This window comes from Notolepis coatsorum, assembly GCF_963971535.1.
Source record: "Notolepis coatsorum genome assembly, chromosome: 2".
In the NCBI taxonomy this organism is placed as follows: Eukaryota; Metazoa; Chordata; class Actinopteri; order Aulopiformes; family Paralepididae; genus Notolepis; species Notolepis coatsorum.
Window position 1 is genome coordinate 176886159 of NC_140166.1, and position 27953 is coordinate 176914111.

The 27953-nt window shown below is 43.0% G+C and overlaps 1 protein-coding gene across 1 annotated transcript in view; it reads right to left on the reverse strand.

The window, feature by feature from the left end:
• Positions 1–4761: 4761 nt before the first annotated feature.
• LOC311222996 (cyclin-dependent kinase-like 5) overlaps positions 4762–27953 on the reverse strand; it is a 70922-nt gene continuing 47730 nt past the window's right edge. The window contains exons 12-18 of the mRNA XM_084307671.1: positions 11909–12908; positions 11112–11213; positions 9365–9470; positions 8906–9029; positions 8547–8652; positions 5672–5830; positions 4762–5260 (exon numbers count right to left, since the gene is read on the reverse strand). Of these exons, the coding sequence (XP_084163797.1) occupies positions 4901–5260; positions 5672–5830; positions 8547–8652; positions 8906–9029; positions 9365–9470; positions 11112–11213; positions 11909–12908 (1957 nt within the window). The 3' untranslated portion in view covers positions 4762–4900. The remainder of the gene's footprint in view (positions 5261–5671; positions 5831–8546; positions 8653–8905; positions 9030–9364; positions 9471–11111; positions 11214–11908; positions 12909–27953) is intronic.

The window sequence follows — 27953 nt, forward strand, 5'->3', positions numbered from 1 at the left end:
CGTTCGTCCATTTTTCCTCCATGTTGTGAGGAAACAAGGGTTTCTATGTATGAAAAACATATAAAAACATATAAAAATATATATAATTTGGTGTCTTATTACTGGATCTTGTAAACAATTCGCAGTGGAATCGTAATATCATGCTTTTCCAAAATTTTACCTGCTCTACCACTGCACAGGAATTAGGATTTTCCCAGTGGTTACCGACAGCTACACAAACATTCCATGCAAGGCCCCTATTGTTCAATGCACAGTGGGGGATTACTATTCTTTTTAAATGCATACATTGAGTTTGAGTCATAACTGTGTCCTTCGAAATAAAGCTACAGCGCTGAACAAGAAAGATTCTATTTAGAATCAATCAGGTATTTTTTTTATCAAATGGCCAAAAGAGACTAATCAAATCAAAGTTTGTTTTATTGGAGATTTGATGTTACATTATGTAAACACACATTTTCTAAAATAGCTAAGCATTCGCCCATGGGTTTTGAACTTGGGGAGCCATGTTTTTCCAGTGCTCTGTTGAGGGGGGGGGGGGGGGGGGGGGTACAAGCAGAAAAAACATACCTATGCTACTAATTTGTGTCTGTAATAAGAGCACAAACGTAATACTCCATTTAATTTAAACAGTTGATAAACATCTCCTGTTATAAATATTACCAAAGAAATAACCACACATCAGTATTAATATAATACACTGTGCTCCTTTCGACAAAACAATAATCCAAGGAGAGAAATACGTTGTGTCAAGTAGAATGTGCGCAATACAGTCAGTCCTCACAGAAGTACCTGGAACACACAGAACGTGTACAATAATAAACGTTGTGTTTTGACATGGCTGTGACCTGTGGGCATCTGAGGCCCAGTGTTTGACAGTCTTCACACACTGTGTGGACAATGTACACAAAGTGAAACAGGATTCAGATGGAGGAGTAGCATAGCAAAGTTTGCTATGCCACACCAGTCTCTTCAAAAGTGCAACTAAAATTAAATTAAAAAAGAACAAAAAAAGGTGTAAGATTTCGTTTTAGCCAAGTTACTTTCATGGCACTTTGTCTTACTGTAAGACGGAAAACAAACGTTAGAACACGGAAGGTCCCACTGTACTTGCATGCTGTCTTTTCACCATTCATTCATAAAACTTGTCTCAGAGTTCCCGGCCTAGTTTTCTATAGGGACGCTAGGGACATGTCCCTACCAAAGCTACATCGTATTATATGGGGCGACAGGGTTGGCACCTTGCATGGTTGCCTCCGCCATTGGTGTGTGAATGTGTGAGTGAATGGGTCAAATGTGCACGAGGAACAAATTGTAAAGCACTTTGGATAAAAGTGCTACAGTATATAAATGCAGCCATTTACCATTTATATAAGGACGCTGGGGATATGTCCCCAAAGCCACATAAACACTATGTCCCAAAGATTACAGAGTGAAAGCTGTAGTTTTTGTATTATAATTCACAACATCACAGTCTTTAAAGGTTAGGTTAATTAAAGAAATATTCATCAAGATCATCTGATGCTCTTTGTAAGTTAAAAAACTGTATTTTTGCAAATGAGTGCAAACAAATTATAGTTCAAATCAAACCTATGCCCCTGTATTCAATCAGTCTAAAAATCTACTAGTAGAATGTAATACAATTTATTCTGACAGTATCTAAGACTAAGACTAAGTATTTTAGACTGATTGGGTCAGGGGGATAATTTATATACTTGGAACAATACTCCCAATACTTGGAACAAAAATAAATAAAACCACATTAGAGAAGGGACCTCTATAAGCAAAAAATACATTATTTTGGTATCCACCTCGAGATGTCCTTTGCCATAGACTGGTTCCTAGAGGTTTGCTCAAAATGGTGCAAAATACCATTTGCTCCGAGTGTGAACAGGATTCAAACACAAGGGACATTGTGTAACCCTTGTCCACAGTCATACTAATTAAATATTTGAGGACAAAGAATTGTTTTGATTAAACTAGACTTAACGCTGTCGGTGGCTGACAGCAGAGGTAGGCTATATCCCAGAAACTACCTGAATCCTCAATCACACATTATGACATTATGATTATGGTTTGGCCATTCAAGTGGCTTTATACAACTTAATTTTTTTTTGTGAGAATCAAGTGAACAGCCTAGGAGTAGGACAAAATGTGTTTGTATGAGAAATGTGAATGGCAGCCATTATTGTTTTATGTATGACTGTCATATTGATAACAATGGTAGGAAAGAAACACATTTCAAATTTCATCATGATCAGACAAACAAGGAGGAGTTTTTTTCTGGTGCAAATCGGACAAAGAGTTCACAAGTAACGCACCACTTCCTTTTTACCACGTGTTTTTCCAAAATTTGTTTGGTTTGGCCTATCAACTATATAAAAATCATATATTTTGAAGATATTCCAAGTTTTATGAGAGTAAGTTGTGCAGCTTAGGGGAAGTAGGGACATTTTGAAAAATGTAAGTTTGTTTTTCACAAGGAGCTGCGTCTTCTAATGTAATCTTCATGAAGCTACAACCAGTGGTGGAAAGTAACTAAAGTATTTTTACTCAAGTACTGTACTTAGGTAAAATTTTGAGGCACTTGTAGTTGACTTGAGTCTTTTAATTTCAGGGAACTTTGTACTTCTACTCCACTACATTTCAAAGGAAATATTGTACTTTTTACTCCACTACATTTATCTGAGCCCATCGGTTACTAGTACATTTGAAGACATATTGTACTTTCACATTTGAAGCCCACAAACCTCAAGAGGACGTAATCAGAGCCAGTATAACTGGCACTTTAACATAACCTTTAGAGGACAATGGTTTGAGGATCGAATGCTCCCAAGCACTGGAATACACAAACGTCATAAAGAATCTGTACTTTTACTTTAGATACTTAAGTACATTCAACATCAAACACTTTCCTACTTTTACTGAAGTAGAATTTTGAATGGAGGACTTTTACTTTTACCAGAGAGTACTATTTTATCTTTCTATTTCTACTTTTACCTAAGTGAAGTAACTGTACTTCTTCCACCACAGGCTATGACTAACGGATCAGGAGATACTAATCTTTAAAGTTTGGCCTGAAGGTGGCGCTAAAGGATACCGTTGTTTTGCCGACACTCGATTCGGGGATATAATTACTTTGTTCACGTAAAATACGGTATCTTAAAGAATGATCATCTCACCTCAAAACTGATATTCTATACAAATTATCAAAAGCATTCAACTCACACACAATGTCTGTAGTTGAATGTAGGTCACTAGTAATGATTGAGGTACTGTATGCTGATGGTTTGTTCCTGGATATATTAATGGTACCTATTCCAATTCTTCCATTAAATTAGGTATAAATATTGTGTATTATACACTTAACCTTTAATTTAACAAAAATGGTCCCTAAATGTTTGTAAGCCACACAGACAATGCAGTGTTTCATTATATCCTACAGAGGGCAGTGTGGTTTAGGTGTAGTCCATTTATAGTTTATGGCACTATAGTTTTCAATGATAGCATTTCAATGATACATAAAATTAAAAACATGTACTCATCTAAAACAATGCAAAAGGAAATTGCTTGATTGTCAATACCAACCCACTGAAATTTGGCTAAAACCCTGCTATGACATGGATGTGTGGTTGGTGGTGCAACTGCAACGCACGTTTGAGCACTGATAACCAGTATGACAGAGAACATCCAAAGACAAAACTGTTTGGACCAAGAGAGACAATTCTAGGTGACGTGAACACGATGCAGGGTGACTAACAGGACTGACCTCCATTGACAATTTTCACACGGCGGCCATTTTTCTCTTATGTCATGCTCCAGTCGGGCTCCTTCCCACACAGGGTGAAAAGGAACCCAACCTGAGCATGACATAAGAGAAAAATGGCCGCCGTGTGAATACGGTCAATCGTGACGACTGACATACTGTTACTGTTCAGACGGCTTTAGCTTTAGTCTTAAGGAAATACTATGCAATAAAATCTTATATATTTCTATTAAGTAGAAACTAGAAACCAAAAAATACATACACTTAAAATCTACACCTATATCCATATACATATCTCATTTGTAATATATTTACTTTATATAACAAAAATTATAATTAGAATCATATGGTAATATTATAAATTCTATCAAACATGGAAGCTTTAAAAAAAATGTAAGACGTGAAAAGGCCTATCTTTTATTTGCGAGCAGTGTTTATAACTGAAGGATTTGGTATACGTTTGTGTTTGCGTGTGTGTGTGTATACCAATTATGCGTGTGTGTATACTATACTAGGGCTGTCCCCGACTAAGGATTTGGATAGTCTACTATGATTGGCCAAAATTTGCCATTAGTCGACCAAAAAATATTATATATATAATTTTTTTTTATATCATTCCATTTGGGCTGTGGGGGTGCTTAATGTCTGAAGGAGTCGACTGAAGGCTTCTTGTCCTCTGCAAAAGCATGCAATTGGTCCACTGATGGATACATCTTGATATTTGTCTAGTCTAGTGTGTTCATTAGATGGGTGAAATCCTCTTTCAGTGCCTCTGTGCCTGTTTTCTTAGGCAGTTAGCATCTGGTATGCGTGCCATTAGAGTTAGCCACGCTTCTAGGCCTCTTTTCTTTTGGAAAGAATGATTGAAAAAAAAAATATATATATATAATTTCTATTTTTTATTCGACTAAGAGGTTGGCAGTCAACTACGGCTCCTTTCGACCGATTAATCGACTAATCGACTAATAGGGGTCAGCCAATTATGCGTGTGTGTGTGTGTGTGCGTGTGCGTGCGTTTGTGTTAATTCAGTGAGTGTTTGTAGTATACAATTATGTGAGAGAAGTGTCGAAGCTTACGGGGCTCAGACCGAGGGGGGTAGAGACGGATCAGAGGGAATGGGAGGAACGAGTGTGCCACTACAGAGCGGTCTCCTTCAGATCGTTAAGGTTTGGCATACGGGACCGAGAGGGCCGTCCGAAGCCATGTCCGTTTTGGCCTCCCTTGGCGCTCATTTGCTCTGGGTAGGGGTTCCCCTCGCCACGGCCCAGGGCGGACGCGTGCCAGCTGGACTCCAGCTGTCCGGGAAGTGGGTAGACCGACTGGCGGCTTTTTAGCTGGGGGGTGCTGACCCCCGAGTGGCCCCTGCTTTCGCCGAAGCCACCTTTAGCAGAGGGCGGGTTGGGCAGGGGCTGGAAGCGCATGTCGGACGGAGCGGTCTGATTGGAGGACGAGGAGGAGAGGTGCAGGAGCTTGCGCAGGGACTTGAGCGGCTGGCTCTGGAAGGGAAGGACACACGGGATGAACTGCTTATCAAACCAGTGTGAAGGAAGAGAACTACACAAACAGTCCACTACGAGGGGGCAGAGAAGAACCCTTCAAAGCAATAACTGTAAAAAGGCCCAGTTGAGCTGGTTCAGGTGTATGGTCTCACCTCGTGAGATAGGTGAAAATAAGAAACAGGAATGAAGAGACGTTTTCATTCTCTAGTGTTGATTGCTCTTGAACTAAGAAAATACAAGTTTTTAATTGTATTTGCTGTATTTTGTGACTGTAAAAGGTCCTACACTATATTCTGATTTACAAAAAGTAGCAAAAAAGTACCAATTTCCTATCTACCGATGAAACTATTCCAGAACGCACATGAACACACCCCACCCCAGGTCCAGATCGGGGGGTTCAGGAAGTACCTGAGTGTGTTGTACGTCAGACTTCTCAGGTGGCCAGTCACCGTCTCGCTCTTGTTCCCGGTCCCTGCTCTTGTCCCGGGTCCTGTGGCGGCTGCTCTGGTGGCCAGAGGACCTGGAGGACTTCTGCATCGCCGCGTGATCCACCCCGTCGGTAGGGACCTGTCACAGGAGGAAAGGGCCCCGGGGTCATTCACCCTGCCACCACTTAACACCTGAACACCAAAGCTCACAATGTCTGGACCTCTAGCCCTATTTCTTAACTCGTTGATGATGCTGTGTAGGAGAAGAGTCCGTTCTCAGCACAATTCACGCTGTGCTTCATACCAGATACTCAGCTCCTCCTTAGCCGCAAAGCTAATGTGATGCTAATGGGGCCCACGTTAACTCTTTCACTACCACACTACAGAAGGTTAACCTTTCACTACCACACCTTCTGTAGTGTGGTAGTGAAAGGGTTAACCTTCTGTAGTGTGGTTGTGAAAGGGTTAACCCTTTGTCGTGTGGCCGTGAGATGGTTAACCTTCTGTATTGTCGCAGTGAAAGGGTTAACCCTTTGGTAGTGTGGTAGTGAAAGGGTTAAAAAATGTAAGTTGAAAAAGCACTTAATCATACAAAAAAACGACTTCTTTTCTTTGGGTGCAGCCGGGTGGAGTAGGTTTCGGCATTTATTTCAGGGCTTGTACAGACTGAAGCGTGGCCCCCATTACTTGACATTGGTTTTGTGTATGAAGAACAGCATGGGTCGTGCTGCGAAAAGGACTCTATACCGATCGACAAAATAATTGGTGAATTGTAAACAGGGCTATGGGTCCAAATATTCTGAACTTACCCTTCAAACAGGCACCCCTGAACATTCCCTAGACAACATGAGAGGAGGCGGAGGCAGAGGAGGAGGAGGAGTGACAGCTACTCCTGTACTTTACGGACGGTTTCATCTTGACAACATAAACATTCTAAATAGACTCAGGTTTACCTCCTGTTGCCATTTTAATTGACAGGAAATAAACATGGGTCCAAACTGTTCCCTAGAAACAGAATTCCAGTAAAACTGTCTATACAACTGACAACAGTCGAAGCTCTAGTGTTCATTATGGACATTTATACTGTCTACAGTATAATGTACATGCAGCCCGTCATTTCCATAGACCCACTGTGTGACTCCACTACACTGCATCACATCTGATTTGGTCAGCAGGGACAGCCTCTCTTATCTTTGGCTCTGAAAACATAGCTGCATACATACAGAAGAATAGAATGGAGAACAGTAGAAGAGAGGGTCTTTACGTCATACGCTATTGTTCTCATTGTCATGGCTGTGAAGGAAGAATGGCTAAAAACAGTACAAGCCAAGAAATGCATCTGATACAGTATTTGGTCATTCACGTTCCACAGGTCCTTCCGGTCCACAAAGTAGTCGTAGTAGTAATGGAATGACGAACTATAGACTGTGACTTTTTGCTCATCTCTCTCTCTCTCTCTCTCTCTCTCTCGCTCTTGTTAGGGCTGAGGTATGTTTAGAGGCGCAGACGAGTTCACATGGTGCATCTGTGTGATGTTAGCAGGCATACAGACTCAGCTCCTGGTGATAGTGTGTCCATGCAGTCCCTGGTCTCCTCAACAGCTCCCCTTTACGTGATTCATTTCCACCCAGGTCAGAACACTAACTTCTTCATCGGTCGGCCACAGTGGCTTTAGGATTCGGATCACTTTCAATATCGATCAGCCAAATTTTATTTCTTAAATCAGAAAAGAGTCTGGTTGTTTACATGCCAAATTGTCTAGTGGTTTATACAAACGTACAGCTGGTTTAATTTCCCACCCAGTCTCTCAGCCTCTTTCAGTCTTTGATTCAGAACCTGAGACATGCTGCTAGCTGTGTGGCTGGAATCAGTGGAGACTGATCATTGTCCCATAGACCAACAGAATGAACAGAAAAATAACCCAACCAGGGCTATTTGTAAACAGATTGGCTCTGGGGAGCCCTGTCATGTCTGTCCAAGTTCCACTTGAAAAACCGTAAGTGTTGAGTCTGTTGTGTTGTATTTCATATTACTATTGGACATAATTTAAATACCCCTGATAGGTTCATCATAATGTTCTATAAAATGTTACTGTGCCACTAAGTCTAATAGGAAAATAAACTGATAAACAAGTGGATCTGGTTGGTTTAATTTCCTCTTCATCACGACACGATCACTGTATTCATCCTCCATATTATAATCAAATAGCCCCCCTTGAAAACAAGCTTGGATGAAGACTACACACAGTGGAGTTGATTAATGTTGTTAATGGCATGCGATGGCTGTCTGTTGTGGTTGAGTTAGGAGGTGAGTAGGGTACTGTGTAAAAGGCGGTTTGTTGTGGTGAGTTAGGAGGTGAATATGGTACTGTGTAAAGGCGGTTTGTTGTGGTTGAGTTAGCAGGTGAATAGGGTACTGTGTAAAAGGGAAGTTGTACCATGGGAGAGGGCACTATGGGAAGGACTCTCACAGTGGAGCTATGCTTTATGTTATTCTTTGAGATAAACAGGGGGAAAAGACATTTCTTCATGATAGGAGCCCTTCCATCATGGAGCTCCGTCTGCAATATAAGAGGCATATGACTCCAGTGGAACAGGTAGACGTGATGCAGATCTCATCAACAACAAGAACAATAACAACAACAACAACAACAACAACAACAACATCATATGATTTGTCTCTCTCTGTATGGGTAACATATAATGCCATAAAGTGTCAGAAACACAGGGACAGATATGTACTGGATGAACATAAAGACATATTGCAGCCCAAAGACAGCTTACTTCTCTAACAGCACTATAATGAAAGAGTGACATTAGAAAACGTTTGAATCTCTGACACGGAATAGAACCCACCGGTTGGGACTTTTTCTTCTTCTTCTTTATTGCTTTGAAGAAACCCTGCTTCCCCTTTTCTTTGGACGGCTCAGGGGGTTCCATAATGCCGGTCTCTGGGCCGGTCCTGAGGGCAGAACATTGAACAGGCTGAGTACCACTAATTAACTCCAAATAACCCCAAGCGATGTCAGTTTGAAGGGCGGCATGCGGTGGGTGTGAGAACCATTCCTCAAGGTAGTCAATAGCACCACAGTACCGGTACAAATGAAGGATGAACAAGCGAGCTCCGTATCGATCACCTGGGTTGGGAGGGAAAGTGTGGAAGGGGGGGCGGGCGGTTATCTAAGTGTTGATGGGGTAAGAAGATATTTATTTACCAAGGGTCAAAGGCTGGTTGACGTTTGGAGAGGTTAGTTAACACGCTGCCATCCCCCGCCGTGCCGGACGCCCTGCCCTGAACCCTGCCGTTGTGGAATGAGTTATCCGGTCGGGGAGACGGCACTGTCCCGGAACAACAGCCATTAGATTGTGCGTGTTGTCACACACGCACGCGCACGCACGCACGCACACACACACACACACACACACACACACACACACACACACACACACACACACACACACACACACACACACACACACACACACACACACACACACACACACACACACACACACACACACACACACACACACACACACACACACACACACACACACACACACACACACACACACACACACACACACACACACACACACACACACACACACACACAGAAGGCTGAAAAGACAGGCCAAGAATAGTATAGTGCTGTGTGTGTAACCATACCAACCTCTGTAAAAGCTGCCCACCCTCCTCGGCATGGAGTCACTGTAGATGATGCGGTTCTCTTTGGAGGAGCCCCCGTCTTCCGCGTGCTGATCGTGGTACATTCCAACCTGGGTCACACAACAGTTGCGATTGGAGGATCAAAGAGAAGAGGGCGGTGTTTAAGATTCAGTCAATTCAGTACACCTGAAGATATAGACCTGGGGGAGTGAGGGTCCACTGTGATTCTCCCTCCCCACTGTAGTCACCCAGTGAAGATGATCTATTAAGTATTACAGCTAAACTGTATTATGTAGGTTCATAATATTTGATGCAGGGATCAATTATTTAATTATTGTAAGTGTTAACCAATGATGGTAAATGTTTTAACTTAACTTTTGAGAAAATGCATTTAATATCATGTTCACTAGTTTCCATGACACCTACTACTATACCCATAAGCCTTGCCGATCTTCAACCAATCACAAGAGCACAACTACTCTGATGTTGGTATCCCTTCATCTCGCTCGTCATCATGCCATCGATTGCTATATTAACATTTATGTCCAAAACCCGAAAACGATGGCGTTGGAAAATAATCAGAATAATATAATCATGAGTTTTTTTGTGTGACTATTTTGGATTAGTGACGTTGTCCTCTCGGCTACACAGCGTTCGATCGAGACTGGCCCTAAAATGTAGTTTCTTATGCATTTGGCGTTGTTACCTACAGTACACAGTCTTGTACTCATGGCTTTCCCCCTAATTCTTCTCAAATGTAAAATTGTATTACGCTCAACTCTGCTCCCGTCAAGTCAAAACCATTCCGGAGCAGGGCGGAAAAGTGACTCCCCACATGGAGGAAGGAATGTTAAGATACCAAATCATCATTCTGGCTAAATGATCTAATGTGCAGAATATATAGCTTCTTAATGCTCATTATCATATAACTATATTTATGAGTTACAAAGCCTTTAGCTACAACAGGTACGGTTTGTATTCCAGCAAGGTGACATCTCGTCCTGCCTGGGGACTGGGCTGGTATTATAAGCAGTTCTGTCACAGTGAAGCAAAGCACACAACCACTATGAGGAGGCATCTGATGCACAGAGACAGAGAGATACAGAGAGAGAGACAGAGAGAAAGAGAGAGAGAGAGAGAGAGAGACTGAGAGAGACAGAGAGAGAGACAGAGAGAGACAGAGAGAGGAAGACAGAGATAGAGAGAGAGGGAGACAGAGAGGCAGAGAGAGACAGAGAGAGGGAGAGAGAGAGACAGAGAGGAAGACAGAGAGACAGAAAGACTGAGAGAGACAGAGAGAAAGTGACAGAGAGAGTGAGTGACAGAGAGAGAGACAGAGAGAGTGACAGAGAGTGACAGAGAGAGACAGAGAGAGTGACAGAGAGAGGGTGACAGAGAGAGACAGAGAGAGAGTGACAGAGATAAAGAGAGAGGGAGACAGAGACAGAGAGAGAAAGACTGAGAGAGAAAGACTGAGAGAGAGTGACAGAGAGAGAGAGAGAGAGTGACAGACAGAGAGAGACAGAGAGAGAGAGAGACAAAGATAAAGAGAGAGGGAGACAGAGAGACAGAGAGAGAAAGACTGAGAGAGAAAGACTGAGAGAGAGAGTGACAGAGAGAGAGAGAGTGACAGAGAGAGACAGAGAGAGAGAGCGAGAGAGAGCCGTTCATGAGAGCAGGATCCACCCACGCCCGCTCTCTTGGAGGGCTGGATGTGGGTGGGTACTGGTGGGTGCAGCAGCAGTTCGGACCTCGCTTTTTTGCCGCTGTATGTGAAAGGAGGCTGTGTTGTCCCACGTGGACTCCCTGATAGGGGCTCTGCTGTGGGGGACCTCTGTGGGTGCCTGTTCACTCTGTTGATGGAGAGATGATGAGGGGTGAAGTGAGCACTTACGCACACACACACACACACACACACAGATACACAGATACACACACACAGACACACACACACAGATACACATACACACACACACACACACACACACACACACACACACACACACACACACACACACACACACACAGATACACATACACACACACACACACACAGATACACAAACACACAGACACACACACACAGATACACAGACACACACAGATACACAGACACACACACAGACACACACACAGATACACACACACACACACACACACACACACACACACACACACACACACACACACACACACACACACACACACAATACAGTATAATACAGGCGTTGAAATGATTCACTGCATCCTCCTACTGAGGCCGCACTACAACAATGAGCAACATATATAGGATGATCGCTGCAGGTAAACTACTTCTGGCCACTCAAACCTGTGAAATCAAGAGACTAGCAAGGTTACGATGAAAATATCTAAACAGATCAATATTATTTTCAGTACTGTGATAATCCTGACTGCGGGTACAAGCGAATGAGAACAGTACATGTTCGAACAGACAGGCATTCACTAAGAATACATCCCACTTCAACCCAAAGGTGTATACAGCTTGTTTAGGTACAGGCTGTAGGTTGGTGTCGGGGTGATGACTGACCCTGTCCTCTTCCCTCGAGGAGTTCCCAGAGTGCCGGGGGAGGGTTCTGTGCTGCAGCTGTGGAGAGAGGATCTGGAGGCTGCTGGCCCTGGTGGGCAAGCCCTGCCCCGCCGCCAGCCCCACTTCTGTCCCGTGCGTCCTCTGGTGGTCCCTCCGTACGTACATGGAGTGCCGGTGTGGGCGCTGCTGGGAGAGGAAGGGGCTGGTGTATCCCAGATCATATCCCAGGGTCTCTTGGGGGGCGGACAGGGAGTGAGCGTGGTTTCCGCCGCCACCTCCTTCCCCCGGGTCCAGGCTGGCGTCCGGGGACTTGGCCTCCTCCGCGGCCTTGTGACGGGACGAGGCACGCCGGGAGGACGAGTCCAGGGTGTTGCTCTCTCTCTCCGAGCGGCTACCCCCTCGGCCGGCCGGGCTGTGGCCTAACCTGTCGCCGTGGCGACCCGACGGGCTGCCCGGGGCGGTGAGGTCGAGGCAACTGGAGGGGAAGTAGCGGGACGAGGGCTCGTCGGCCAACAGGTGGACCTCATTCAGGTTCCCCACCGACTTGGCGTCGCTGAGCGTGCCGTGGCTCTTGGACAGGTTCAGGTAGGCGTACTTGGGGGCGCCGTGGGCCTCTATGTAGCTGTGCCGACTGTGTTTGTCCCCCGACTGCAGTGTGTTGGTCTTCCCCTCCACGAACGAGTGGCGGTTCTGCTGGGAACGGGAGTTGGACTTGAGGTATTTGGCTCCGGGGCCGTCGGAGGCCTTTGAGCCGGTGTTCTTGGGGCTGAGGAGGTGGGGCAGGTTGTTGCCCGCCAGGTCCATGCTGCAGGAGGTGGAGTGGTTGAGGTTGGGCTGGTAGCCCTTGGGGTGCATGGTGGGGCTGAGGCTGGCCGAGGCGGACATGTTGCCGTTGAGGAAGCCCTCGTTGTTGGGGTGGAGGTCCTCGTGACGAGGCAGGCTGGAGCAGTCTCTGCTGCTGTTGGAGCGCTGGTGTCCGGAGGTCTTCCCTCCGTGGACCCTGAAGAAGGAGAGACAAGACAGCATCAACTTGACGCACTTACAAACAAAGCGGTGTGTATGGACTGGATTTATATAGCGCTTTTATCCAAAGTGCTTTACAACTTATGCCTCACCAACGGCGGAGGCAACCATGCAAGGTGCCAACCTGCAGTTAGCAGTTAGGGGTTAAATGTCTTGCTCAAGGACACTTCAACGCTTTAGCATCCGGGAGAAGCTGGAATCGAACTGGGAACATTCAGATTACCAGACGGCCGCTCTACCTCCTGAGCCACCGTCTCCTAGAACCAGTGGTTCCCACATTTTCCTGGCTTGTATATCCCTCTTAGACAAGTACCCCCTTGACCGACGGATTTTTTTTTATAATTTTTTTTATTATTTTTTAAACATAACATAAAATTAGACATACAAGCATTAACAGTAAACATCCAATGAAATCACCATTTAAATAAATGTAGTATACGAGATATACACCTAATACTTGCTATCTAATACCCTACATACATATGCTCTCGCTCGCCCACCCCCCCCGGACCCCCACTTGGATAATCCATCCATTATCATTCGTTCCTAACCAGGCACTACAATTCATATGCTAGCTTTTATTCTCTCCACCACTTCTAACCAGATTGCAATTTTGGCTTCACTGACACCTAAAATTCTTGCTGTAGATATTTCTAGATAGATCACATCGAGATATGTAAGAACCCATACCTTCCGACACATTTTTTCCGGTTGAAACCATCGTGATGCTATCAGCTTTTTAGCCGCTGTGAGACCAGAAACTGAAAAACATCATTCAACAGCAATACAGAGGGGTGTACAGGTATGTTCAGAAATAAGAAATTTGATAATTGCTGGGCCACTTCTTTCCAGAATATCTTAACTGGTGGGCAATCCCAATACATGTGCATAAATGTACCCTCATCCCCATTTGTACATAAGGAACATCTGGAGTCTTGTTTAAGTCCCATTCTGTTCAATCTTATAGGAGTCAGGTATGTCCTATGAATATAATTAAGATTAATTTGTTGATGGTCCGGGTTACGTGACGCAATTCGAACGTTTGCCCAGACTTCTTGCCAATCAAAATTTATTTCCAAGTCTGGTATATCCCTCCTCCAGACTGAGTCTAGGGGGAGGATTCCATACGAGGACGTTAGTAAGTGATGATAAAAATCTGATACGAAACCTCTCGATGTCTCTCTTTCATATCATGTGTGTATGCCCTGCTTTTCCAATTTAGGGTATCTTATAGGTCGTTTTCCAATCAGGAGTGCATTGTTATTGAATAGGGGAGTATGACTATGCAATTTATGTTGGTTAGAATATTTTTTTTGTGTTTCACGCCATATTCGGATCACATGAGTAATAAGGGGGCCAAATTTCAATTCGCATTGCTTAATTGATAATATGGTGTATACTATGTCCTGTAGTCTATGTGGTGCTACTATATTTACTTCTAAGTTTCTCCAGGATACAGATGCTTGGGAATCAAACCAGGTTGTCAGTGGTCTTAAAGAGTACGCTTTAAAATAGTGGTAAAAATCTGGAAATGCCATACCTCCGTCGGCTTTGTTTCTCTATGCGGTGGATCTTTTTATACGTGGAGGTTTGTTATTCCAAATAAATTTGTATGCGGTGGAGTGTAATTTTTTCCAGTAACCATCAGGAGGGGGTAACGGTAACATTGAGCTAATGAAGTTGATTCTAGGTAAAACATCCATCTTTACTATTGATACCCGTGCCTGTACTGAGTTTTTGAGTTTGGACCACCTGTCAAAGTCGTATTTGATCTTATCTTGGAATTTTATGTAATTGTAGGGAATACTTCAACTCCTAAACATCTGAAGTGTTTAACCATTGGTATTTTTTCTGGAAGGAGTATATTCTTTGCAGGGGTATTAAGTGGAAGGAAAGCCGACTTTGGCCAATTTATCCTAAATCCCGATAGATTGCCAAAGTCATCAATCAACTTGAGAAGATGAGGCATTGAGGTGTTAGGGTTTTGTATGAACAATATTCCGTCATCCGCATATAAACTAATATGATGTTGTGTGCCCTTAATTGCGATTGGTTCTATAGATTGGGATTGTCTTATATATTGTGCTAAAGGCTCTAATGATAAAGCGAATAGTCCGGGACTAAGAGGGCAACCCTGTCTGGAGGAGCGCGATACCGGAAAGATTTCGGAGGTGATTATACCTGTTGTAATCATGGCCGATGGGTCTTTGTATAATACTTTAATCATATCAATGAATCCTTTTCCTAACCCCATCCTTTCTAATACTGCCCATAAATAAGACCATTCCAACCTATCAAAGGCTTTCATCGCATCCAGGGACAGCATCGCTATAGGTGTGGTGTCATCCTTGCTGGCATCTAGCACATGTAGTAACCGTCTTATATTATCCGTGATCAAGCGGCCTCTTATGAAGCCAGTCTGATAGGCGGCTACGTGGCGTAGTGGGCAAGGCGCTCGCCACAAAATGCTGGAGACGCTGGGCTCGTCAGTTCGAGCCCAGCGCTCCACATTTGCTTTCAGTTTAGCTTGTCCTCCGTACTAATACACATTGGTCGTATTAGGGGGTGGGATCGGGTGTTGTGGACAGCGACTCCTACAGGTCGGTTGGTGCGCCTGCGCAGTAGAATCAGGAAGTGTCGGGGGCAGCGTGAGCCTCCCACGGCCCCACGCGTTACTCCTCGCCACTGAGAGATCGAGCTGCGCAGGTGAAAAGATGCGACTGCTGTTACCTCAAGTACCGGAGGGGACTTGTGCTATGTATGACTTAGTCCACATTGCAGCCGGCTTGTGGGAGGCAAGAAACAGCGTCCGTGACAGGGGAGGGTTGAATTGGATGATACGAAATTGGGATGGGAGAAAAATATAGAAAAAATGGGAGAACAAGTGGATCAAAAACAAAAAAAGATTTAGCCAGTCTGATCAGGATGAACTAAAGACGTCATATGCTTTTGAAGTCTGATGGCTAATACCTTGGAATACAGCTTGATATCGGTTCCGAGGAGGCTTAAGGGTCTATAACTACCGCAATCGGTGGGGTCTTTGTCTTTTTTAAGGAGGACTGTTATGAGTGCAATATTGTCGATCTTATGGAAGTTCCCCTCCTTGATTGAATATAAAATCATATTAAGTAATAGGGGTCCAATTACATCCCAGCATGAGAGGTACATTTCTGGTGGGATACCGTCCCTTCCAGGAGCCCTACCACTTTGCATTTCAGATATGGCCTCCCTAAGTTCATCTAGTGTGATGGGTGTTTCTAACTGTTTTGCGTCATCCTCTGATAGTTTAGGAAGGTTAATTTGATTAAGATATATGTCCATTTTGTTTTGATCAAAGGCCATTTCTGATTTGTAGAAGTTGGAGTAGAACTCTTTGAATATCTCGTTGATTTTTTTAGAGTCTGTAACAAGTCCTTGCTGTGCCTTAATAGTAGTTATATCTGCAAATTTTGCATTGGCTCGTAACTGCATAGCTAGTAGGTGACTTGGTTTAGAACCATGAAAGTAATGCTGTTGTCTTGTGCTACGTATTTGAACTTCAGATTGTTGTTTAAAAATGGCATTAATCTCTTTTTTTAACACATTAATTTGAGATTCCAATCGAACCGAGTAGTTGTATTGTAAAGAGGAAAATAACGTAGAGTAAAGCGTTTCCAGCTCTGCCAGTTTTGAACAACGATTCTTGTGTATTTTGGAGGAAAAGTTCCCGGTAAAATCCTTGATAAATCCCTTTACCGACATCCATAATATTCTGGGGTCCTGTACCGATTTTGCATTCTCCAGTAGGAATACAACAAGAGCTTCTTTGAATTGTGTAATGAATTCCTTGTTTTTCAGCAATATCGAGTTAAAACGCCATCTTGGGGCTCGGGATGACAGTATACCAAATTATCCTTTTAGGAGTAAATAACAGTGATCTGATAGTGCATTGGGTACCATTTCCACGTCATAGTTATCAAATAGTCTAGGGGATGCAAAAACATAATCTATTCTGGAAAATGTGCTATGTCTTGCAGATCGACAAGAGTACTTCCGGGTTGTAGGGTTGAGTGATCGCCATAGGTCATTTACACCTGTATTCTTAGACCAATCCTTTAACGCATTAGATGAATTTTTCTGGTCAACCGACGAATTTTTTAAGATTTCTTGTTGCAAAATTACTGTATTACCCTGTATTTGACTGTCATAGGTTACAGTTAAACACAGAGTCTATGTATTACTTAGCTTTTTCCACTTTGCAAGAGACAATGAAACTCTTTAAATGCACTCAACGAGTAGACATCATTTACTATCAAGATGATCAAGATTGGTAAAGGATTCCAAGAAGGGTTGCAAGGTTAATTGATAGAAATAACAGATCTAAAAAAGAAGAGGTGATGTTTTCAAGAATCGGGGGATTATTTGGTAGGAAATATATTTGTATAGGAGCCATTGCGTTGTGAAATTGTTATTTGATTTCAAAGCAAAAGATGTTAACTGCAAAAGATGTTAACTTGTACATTACCCACTGTCAGGCCACATCGAGTCACTGAGAATGTGTCATAATCAAACAGTTATATTACATAATATGGGAAGATATAGTCAAGTCAAGTCAAGAGTTTTATTTGTCACGGCATACAAGTATACAATGAAATGCGGGTGGTCTTGCCCGCAACAATGTGCAATACAGTGGTATAACATATAATAGAATCCAATAAAAAAACAACATTGTGCAATAAACAGGTAACAGGTAACATGGTGGGACATCTCGGTATCTGTACATAGTTATTTACAGAGCATATAGGACATGCTGGGTCCTTTGGTAGTGCAATACACTGTTACTGTTGTTATACTATTTCTAAATTGACCTTTCCTTTTTGGCCATAAGTGTGGGCGTGTGCGGCATGAGTGTGTGCCTTCTCATGTTAAAGTGGCTGCTAGTGTGTGAGCGTGCACAGCGTGCGTGTCGTGTGTGTGCTCATGTGTGCTTGTGTGTGAGAAGTTCAGTGCTCTGTGGCACTCAGTGTTCATTGTTCAAGGCTCTGATGGCCTGGGGGAAGAAGCTGAGCCGAAGCCTCTCTGTCCTAGTAGCTGGGGTTCGCAGGCGTCTGCCTGACCTCAGCAGCTGGAACAGGCTGTTATTGGTGGTGGGGGTCTTTCATTATTCTGCAGGCTCTGGATTTGCACCTCTTGTTGTATAGAACCTGCAGGGGAGGTAGTGCAATACCCGTGGTACGCTCGGCTGAGCGCACCACTCTCTGTAGGGCCTTCTTGTCCTGTGCCGTGCTGTTTCCATACCAGGCAGTGATGTTTCCAGTCAAGATGCTCTCTACAGCTCCGGAGTAGAAGGACTGGAGTATCTTCCCCGATACTCTGAACTTCCTTAACTGTCTCAGGTGGTAGAGGCGCTGCTTCGCCTTTTTTACAACTGTGTCTATGTGTGTTGACCATGTCAGATCCTCTGAGATGTGGACCCCCAGGTACTTAAAGCTACTCACCCTGTCCACGGTAGCCCCGTTTATCATCAGTGGTGTGTGTGTCTCCTGCTGTCCTCTCCTATAATCCACGATCAGCTCCTTGTTCTTAGACATGCCTACCATTACATTTCTAGTGTAATATTCCGTTACTCCATTTTGTGATAAACCAGCTTATTGGCATAAATTCTCTAGCATGGCCTACAGGGAACGTGTTTTGTCTGTGACAACTAACAACCAACTCTCATAACAAAATGCAGAGCTTTTGTTTTGGGTATATTACAAGATTGTTTTTGGTGGTTTTTTCTGTAGTTTTCTCAAATATTGGTACGTCCCAGATGTATGAGAGGGGTGGGGTGTGGGCTTCAATATTATATATATATATATAGTTTGTTTTTTGGCCAACGAGACTCTAAGGGACATTTGTTTTTGTTGTCATGACTTAGGACACTGCCCTGCTCATTGGAGCTGAGTTGAAATGTTACCGGACAGTTTTTTATTTTTATTTCTTTCTCTCTCTCTTTTTCTTTTGTGAGTTCTCGCTGGGCGTGTCTCTCTTCAGTCTCCTGTGCCGGTCCAAATGCCCACTCAGCTATGGGACGCAGCTAGGACACTGCTGACAGCTGACCACTGAGAAAGGAGGTTGAGGCCCACGGTTCGAACCGGGGGCATGTGCTGGCCCAGCTGACCACTGAGAGAGGAAGCTGAGGCCCACTGCTCTAGCACGGGGAGACAAGTGCTGGCCCAGCTATTCTACTGAACTGATTACTGAGAAAGTAAGCTGTCCCAGTCTGCTGCAGAACTAGGCCTATCGGCTGGTGAACGCATACACCCAGCTAATGGGACGCTAAGAACATCAACCGACAGCTGACCCCAGCCTGATAGTATCTATCGGTGGTCCAGAGATAGAGATCTAAGAGACAGCTTCCATCAGGCTTTCGACCAGACTCATTGGGCATCAGCTGATGACAAAGATCTAAGCCAGCCGGTCTGGGCCATTCACCGGGCCGCTCCTTGCATCAGAGCCATGGACTGCAGAGGGGGGTGTTTGGACTGCGGGCAGAGGAAGGAGGAGAGACCGTTCCGGGATTCGTCACAGATGATAAATGAGGCAAGTTTGAGCCAAACACATACAGATATTACGGTATCATCTAAAAAAGATATTAGGTAATAATGTACTGAACTTGGTTCAGAATGAAGATGTTTTTGAATGTGCTGTACATTGCAATGGTAAACTTGGGTTATGTGTGACTTCCCTGAGATTATATTTCATTCTTTGTGAAGAGTCTGCAAATTTTGTTTTTGTTTCTTGCTGTTATCTGTTCTTCGCTACTGAAAGAGTTTTATGGGAATTGTTTGTTTTGAATACGTTTGTATGGGAAATGCTCTTTTTGGCGAGATACTCTCCTGGTTTTTTTTGTGATTCTATTTTTCAGCTTGGTGGTTAGAGAAAATATGGTGCAGCTGCTCCGGCCTTGACAAAACCAGAGATTGGACACTGTACTCTTAAGTCCTTCGACCACCGTCTGGACATTTGCAAAGAGACACTAATGATGGTTGGCTGTTATGGCAACTTCTCTTCTGCACGTGACACAGGGTCAATCCAGAGGACCTTTTGTTTTTAGATAATAAAAATAGTTTTTGCTGAGTTATTATAATTTGTGTTATTTTTGGTTTAAGGATGATAATATTTTTTGTTGTCTTTATGAAGTGATAATGATTGTGATTAATTATCAGACGGGGGAGTTGTCGTGGAATATATTATCATGTCCTTATAGATCTGTGTTGAGATATCATGTTATACAGCGTGACTTTCAGTGTGACCAGCTTGACTGGTTAATGTGTGTATGTCTCTTTAAGAAGACTCCAACATCTTCCCAGCCATAACAAAATTGTTGTTGCTTTCAGTGACTGAGAACCATTTTTGTTTACCTTCATCATCATATCTGATATTATCTGATATTATGTTACGTCTAACAACTGTGTATTTAACATATGTCTGAACAGAACTCTTGGTCAGTCTATGGCCAGACGCTAATGTGTTAACATATTGTCTCTGACTATAAACTGTCCTTTCATTTGTGGCCACGGTGAAATAAACGTTCTTATTATTATTAATAATGACTCAGAATGATTTGTAAACGGCTCATCGTTTAGTCCTTTAATATTTCCCATTACAACTTTTACTATTATGTTTTGTGTTTTTGTGTTTACATGTGATGTATTGTATATTGTATACATGCACTTTTATTATGTTCTTGTGTGATGTACTGCACATTTTATTGCTGTCTGATATATTGCAAATGTTATTGCTGTCATCTTGGCCAGGTCTCCCTTGCAAAAGAGATCTTGTATCTCAATGGGACTTCCTGGTTAAATAAATAAACATGGGAAATAGCATAATATTTATATATATGTTCATGTAGCAATATTTAATCAGTGGCTGGATTTTGTAGAAATCATTGTCTTGGTGTGATTCTGTGATACAACCTAGTGATACAACTAACTTGGTGAGTGATACAATACACAATGGTGGAATGAACTACCCACCCCAGTTAGGACAGCCCAAACCCATCCAATCTCTCGCCGTCGACTAAAGACGCACTTCTTCAACCATTATCTGATATAAAAAAATTTAAAAGATTTAAAATTTAAAATAAATAAATCTAACCCTAACTAACCTTACTGTCATACACTTATAAACTTAAACCTAAATAAACTAACCTACACTGTAGCACTCAACACTTTGATGAACATTGTTACTCAGTTGATAGAGTTGTACCCTTCCTGATGACTTGTCGTACAGAACTTTGGATAAAAGCGTCAGCTAAATGACTAAATGTAAATGTAACTTTTTATTTATTTTTATTTTATTTTTTTATCCACTTTTTCTCCCATTTTCTATATTTTTCTCCCATCCCAATTTCGTATCATCCAATTCAACCCTCCCCTGTCACGAACGCTGTTTCTTGCCTCCCACAAGCCGGCTGCAATGTGGACTAAGTCATACATAGCACAAGTCCCCTCCGGTACTTGAGGTAACAGCAGTCGCATCTTTTAACCTGCGCAGCTCGATCTATCAGTGGTGAGGAGTAACGCGTGGGAGGCTCACGCTGCCCCCGACACTTCCTGATTCCACTGCGCAGGCGCACCAACCGACCTGTAGGAGTCGCTATCCACAACGCCCGATCCCCACCCATCAGTTTCCCACCCCCTAATACGGCCAATGTGTATTAGTACGGACGACCAGCTAAACTGAAAGCAAATGTGGAGCGCTGGGCTCGAACAGGCGAGCCCAGCGTCTCCAGATTTCGTGGCGAGCGCCTTGCCCACTACGCCACATAGCCGCCAATTATTTATTTATTATTTAAGAAATCTTCTTGCGTATCCCTTGCAGTACTTCCACAAACCCATAGGGGGCACATGTACCCCCATTTTTTGAAAGTCTGTCCCTAAACCAAAATCTCAGAGACACATCCTGAGATCTCTTGATGCATTTACAGAAAGAACTCCTGTGTATCTGCTGGACTAAATAATGTTCAAACTAGTTTGGTAATTGAACCTCTCAAGCCTCAAGCCCTCTTTTCAAACCCACACATTCCGAGATTCCATAGGGACAAAAAAGTCAACCAACAAACTAGATTCTTGTACCGGATCTCCTCTCTGGTAAACAAGAATACCCTGAAGACTCTGGCAGGAGCACTCATTCAAGGGTAGTACGACTATGCTTGCACCTCATGGTACCAAAGCACCTCAAAGACGCTAAAAACAAGATTACAAACATCACAAAATAAACTGGTCAGACTACTGCTTGACCTTACTCTTAAAACCCACCTCACCCCTGCACATTTTGACAACATAGGATGGCTTAGAGTAGACGACAGAGTACAGCAACTTGCAATGGGCCTGGTCTACAAGATACACTACACCACTAAGGTACCCATGTACATGTCGAAATACTTCCCAAAGGTCAGTGAATACCACAACCACACCAGAGGGATTTCCACAAATCATGTTCAACCCAGATTCGGCACAAACAAGGGACTAAACACGTTTTGCAATTATGCCACAACATTGTGGAACGCCCTACCCACAGCTGTAAAAAAAATGTGAATCCCTCCCTACCCACCTTCAAAACCGCTCTCAAAGAGCACCTACGGCTGCAATTCGAAACTGGCCACCGTAAATGTCCAAACCCCCCCTCCCACTGACCCACCCCCTCCTAATGTACAGTCTCCTCCCCATCATATATATTTTCTGTTAGGATCTCTGTTTAACAGTACTGTATATTTGCATATCTTGTATGTCACAAATGTAACAGTACTAGGCCTATATGTCATAAATGTCATGATATATATCTGTATATCTGTATGTTGTGTATGTCATAAATGTCATTATGAATTGAAAATGGGGGACCCTGATGTAAACAAGATGAAAGTATTTCTCTGGTCTGCATCCCCTTAACAATTGTGTGTATTGAGCCGTACTGTATTGTACCCATTCAGCAATCTGTTAATAAAGTTTTCAATCAATCAATCAAACTATTGCAGCGCTACATCCATCTGTTCTATGCAAAGAGTTCAGTCAAAACAGCATGTGAGCACGACAGACAGCGGCACAGACACGAGTCAAAGGCAGCGGGGTGGTGACTGAACATAAGTGATCAGCAGTGGGTACAATACAACAATAACAACAACAATATCATGGTGATGATGATGTATTAAAGCCCTGCATGCAAACCGTTTGGACACGCAGAACATCAGAGTAAACGTCACGCCCAGAGTGACAACTAACAGACAAAATACAGACAATGGTATAGGAGCGCCGCGTCACTATGACAACGCACCAGCGTCACCATGTTTTCTTTTATTATTATATATTTTTTTATAAACTTTAATAAAAGACCAGCTTAGTGTGTGTGTGTGTGTGTGTGTGTGTGTGTGTGTGTGTGTGTGTGTGTGTGTGTGTGTGTGTGTGTGTGTGTGTGTGTGTGTGTGTGTGTGTGTTTTCATGTTCAACGTTCAACTATTGTGCAACTATTATTTGGAACTTGCCCTTGTGTTTGCTATTTTTATTGAAATAATGTTTTTAAGTTGCAGGAAATTACAGCAAATGGCTTTCTTTATTGCTAAATGCTTTGCCTCCAGGACGGGGGGCACTGCCACCCTCCAGACAACCCCCTAGTGGGGGGCACTGACACCCTCCAGACCACCCCCTAGTGGGGGGCACTGACACCCTCCAGACAACCTCCTAGTGGAGGGCACTGCCACCCTCCAGACAACCCCCTAGTGGAGGGCACTGCCAGTGTCACCCTCCAGACCACCCCCTAGTGGAGGGCACTGCCACCCTCCAGACCACCCCCTAGTGGCGACTCAGCAGCATCTTCTCTGAAAATCCTGGGGAAAGCCCTGAAATACTTATACAAACAGTATAGAACGATTACTATGAACATACTGTAGCCAAAACCTCATCATTTGTACACTTGAGCAACTGTGTTATCTTTGTAGCTATAGTTAAAGTAATTTTCTTAAACATTTTCATATAAATAAATGTCTATTACCACTCTCTATCGCCAACTGATATAACACGATAATGATTCTACCTGTACACAGCTCATTAATGTTTTGACATTTGCTGTTCTCAACACTAGTTTCACACTGGTATCTAGAGTTGGGCAGTAATAAGGATCCTGTGGTATTTGAAAATAGCAACTGTCATTACCGGCAAAGAAAATCTCTTCTACGCATATATATATATATATATATATACACTGTGTATATATATGTATAATGAACGCCTAAATTTAAAGTGTGGTTGGTTTTAGGTTTGTCTCTCATTCCGGTAGAATGCTTCTCTGTTTATTCGGGAGATGACGTTCGACAACCGTTGACAGCTTCTTCTCGGAAGAGAGAATTAGAAAAAGCAGATGGCAGGATCGAGCGAGTTGGTCCCTAAAGGAATGCAATTTGGCAGCGTTTGGGATTCTGACCTGAATAATGAGGGAGAGCCAGCATGGGACAGGGCTGATGATGTGTCCGTCTCAGCCAGATTTGTGGGGCAGAAAGGTCTGGAGGGTGAACTTTTGGAACTGACGGATAGGTTAGCTATCCTGTTTCTGCTTATGTTAGGTTCTGATAAGAGCCCAACAAACATGGACAGTAGAGCCTTGATCGGGCCAAAATAAATCTGTCCCGACCCGACATGAAACCGTGTAGGTTCTGTCCGAGCCCAAACCAGATACAAAAAATGGAATTTCCGGTAAAAAAAAGTATATATACCGTATATAAAACAAGCTAAAATAAACTACATTGCTGGGTCATAATGGCTGGTGAAAGTAATTCCAGAGTGGCCTACACTGACCAAGGTAAGGTCTTATACGTCTCAGACAGTGATGCCTGTGTATGTCTGCGTCAGCACTGTATTCTCTGTCTGACTCTCTGCACAGTGAGCTGGCACTGTCCATAGGATACGCTTTCATTTAATCGTGTTGATTATTGTACTGGATTGTAGCCCATAGACAATTTGTTGTTCATTTCATTTGGGTGAGAGGCGTTAATGTCATGTCCTTTGCACTTAAATTTCTTATTTTCCTTAGGCTACCCACATATACATGCATTCAAAAGTTTTGTTGTTAATGAGTTGTAAATATGTACATGTTTTGTTGTTATTGTTTCAATATCCTGTTGTAAAATATGTACCGTTTTCTATTCCAGATGTTGTCGCAGAGAAACGTTATAGCAGCGACTGCATACATTCATCATGTTGAACGGGGCACGGCTCCCTCCGAACCCGGCAACATGCTTTTTAAATCAGCTGGTAATACTGTATACCCTGGGAAAATCTGGAACATTTAACAGTGTCAAACATTGGATACCACCCAACCATACAGGTGTCTGGTGGGACATTCTCAGGAAAATCATCTGGCACAGAGGAAGTATATGCTTCACGTTACCAGCAGCGATGGCAGTTTATTTGGAATGAATAAAATGGTAAATGGTGCAGTTATAGCACTTTTATCCTTGCTTTACAATTTTGTTCCTTACATTCACCCATTCACTCGCACATTCACACACACCGATGGTGGAGGCAACCATGCAAGGTGCCAACCTGCTCATCGGGAGCAATTAGGGGTTAATTGTTTTGCTCAAGGACACTTCGACACACTGCCCGGGAGGAATCAAACCGGGAGCCTTCTGATTACCAGACGACAGCTCACTGTTGCCCCCGAATAGAAGATTAACTCAGTAGTTAACGTGATTTTTTCAAGATGGAAAGCATGTAAATATAAATAAATGTCCGCCTGGGCCGCCTGTTGCTTAATGACATCAGATTTAGGGTTGATACAACCATCATAATAATATTGTTAATAATAACAATAACAATAATGATGTAATAATGATGTAATAATGTAAAAATTATCATTAAAAAGACCTGATTATGAGAAAAAAAAATTACGATGCATGGAATATTGTTGAGGCACACTAGTTACAACTATATTTCAAACAGGCACTCCATGTCAAAAATGTTGCTGACCCCTGCACTATAGTATAGATACACTTAAGGTATAGATACAAATACAATATAATAATATAAAAAGTACAAACACAAGATAGTCCAGTGATGAGAGTCCAGTGATATGAGTCTCTAGTGCAAAATACACGATAGTCATTACGGTGATGTGAGTCTCTAGTTCTAAGTTATGACAGTGATAGTTCTGGCAGCAGATCCGGCCGCCCAAGCCCTTTGTTGTAGAGCCTGATGGCTGCCGGTATAAAGGACCAGGCCAGGCGCAGGCCAGGCGCCTGTTGCTTAATGACAAGCAAGCAGTGCAAGAATGCGGAAGCATTCGTCACCGCACGCCACTACGGTAATGCGCCTTTCATTTTCCTTCGCCCAGCGCCCAGGTGCGTGCACCGGCGGCGGCGTGCTCGCTCAGGTGCGTGCGTGCGCCGGCGTGCTCGCGAGGTGCCCGCGCATGCGCATGAGATCCCGCCTTGCTCGGCCGCGGAGCGGAGCTCATTATATCCCAGTAACCGCCCCTTATTCAGTATCCAGAAATAGCTCAATTGGCAAGACTGCATGGCTGTGGATCCTACGGCTCGTTGCTGGCGAGTTCGATTCCCTTCAATTTTTATTTTATTTTTTTTTTAACGTGCATTCGCATTCTTTCGCCGTTTCATTTCGCCGGTTAAGTTTAGGCATTGTTTCGGAGTTGGTTAAGGTTAGAAGGGTTAAGTTTAGGCGCTGTTAAGGAGCTGGTTAAGGTTAGAGTTTGACTTAGAGAATGGCAATATTTTTTAACGTGCATTCATTTCGCCGGTTAAGTTTAGGCATTGTTTCGGAGTTGGTTAAGGTTAGGCATTGTTTCGGAGTTGCTTAAGGTTAGAAGGGTTAAGTTTAGGCGCTGTTAAGGAGCTGGTTAAGGTTAGAGTTTGACTTAGAGAATGGCAATAGACAGCCAGCCGAGGTTTCAAGTGATTCGTTGCAATGTACGCGGAAATGCCATAGCATTTGTCTAAGCGGGCCTGAAAAGAAAGGCGCTTTACCGTAGTGGCGTGCGGTGACGAATGCTTCCGCATTCTTGCACTGCTTGCTTGTCATTAAGCAACAGGCGCCTGGCCTGCGCCTGGCCTGGTCCTTTATACCGGCAGCCATCAGGCTCTACTACAAAGGGCTTGGGCGGCCGGATCTGCTGCCAGAACTATCACTGTCATAACTTAGAACTAGAGACTCACATCACCGTAATGACTATCGTGTATTTTGCACTAGAGACTCATATCACTGGACTCTCATCACTGGACTATCTTGTGTTTGTACTTTTTATATTATTATATTGTATTTGTATCTATACCTTAAGTGTATCTATACTATAGTGCAGGGGTCAGCAACATTTTTGACATGGAGTGCCTGTTTGAAATATAGTTGTAACTAGTGTGCCTCAACAATATTCCATGCATCGTAATTTTTTTTTCTCATAATCAGGTCTTTTTAATGATAATTTTTACATTATTACATCATTATTACATCATTATTGTTATTGTTATTATTAACAATATTATTATGATGGTTGTATCAACCCTAAATCTGAGTTGGGGGGGGGGGGGATGCAATGCAGACAAACAGCTGCATACAGTGCGACCATTTCACTCACATTTGCCCATTCATTTTTGGACACATCACACACTGTACTGTACGTGTGCTGTCATAGCTCCACCTACAGGCCTAATGGAGAACACCAGGAGAACACCAGGATGTGAATGGAGGGTGAATGTGAGGTATATCGTGTAAATAAGTTTTGATTGATCGCAAGACTACACTGTAAAAAAATAAATAATAATAAGTTACCAGAACTTAAAAATATTGAGTTCAGTTACTGTGCATTAAGGTTTTCAGTTTTCAATCCATAATAAGTTAACAGACAAATAAGTACACAACCACATTATTTCAACCTAATAAAACTATGTTTATTGTCATTGTTTTAAGAACACAAGTTGACTTGGTAATACTCACATTTTGAGTAAAATGTTCAATGAAATAGAAAAGTAAATAATAAAATGTGTTGATTAATC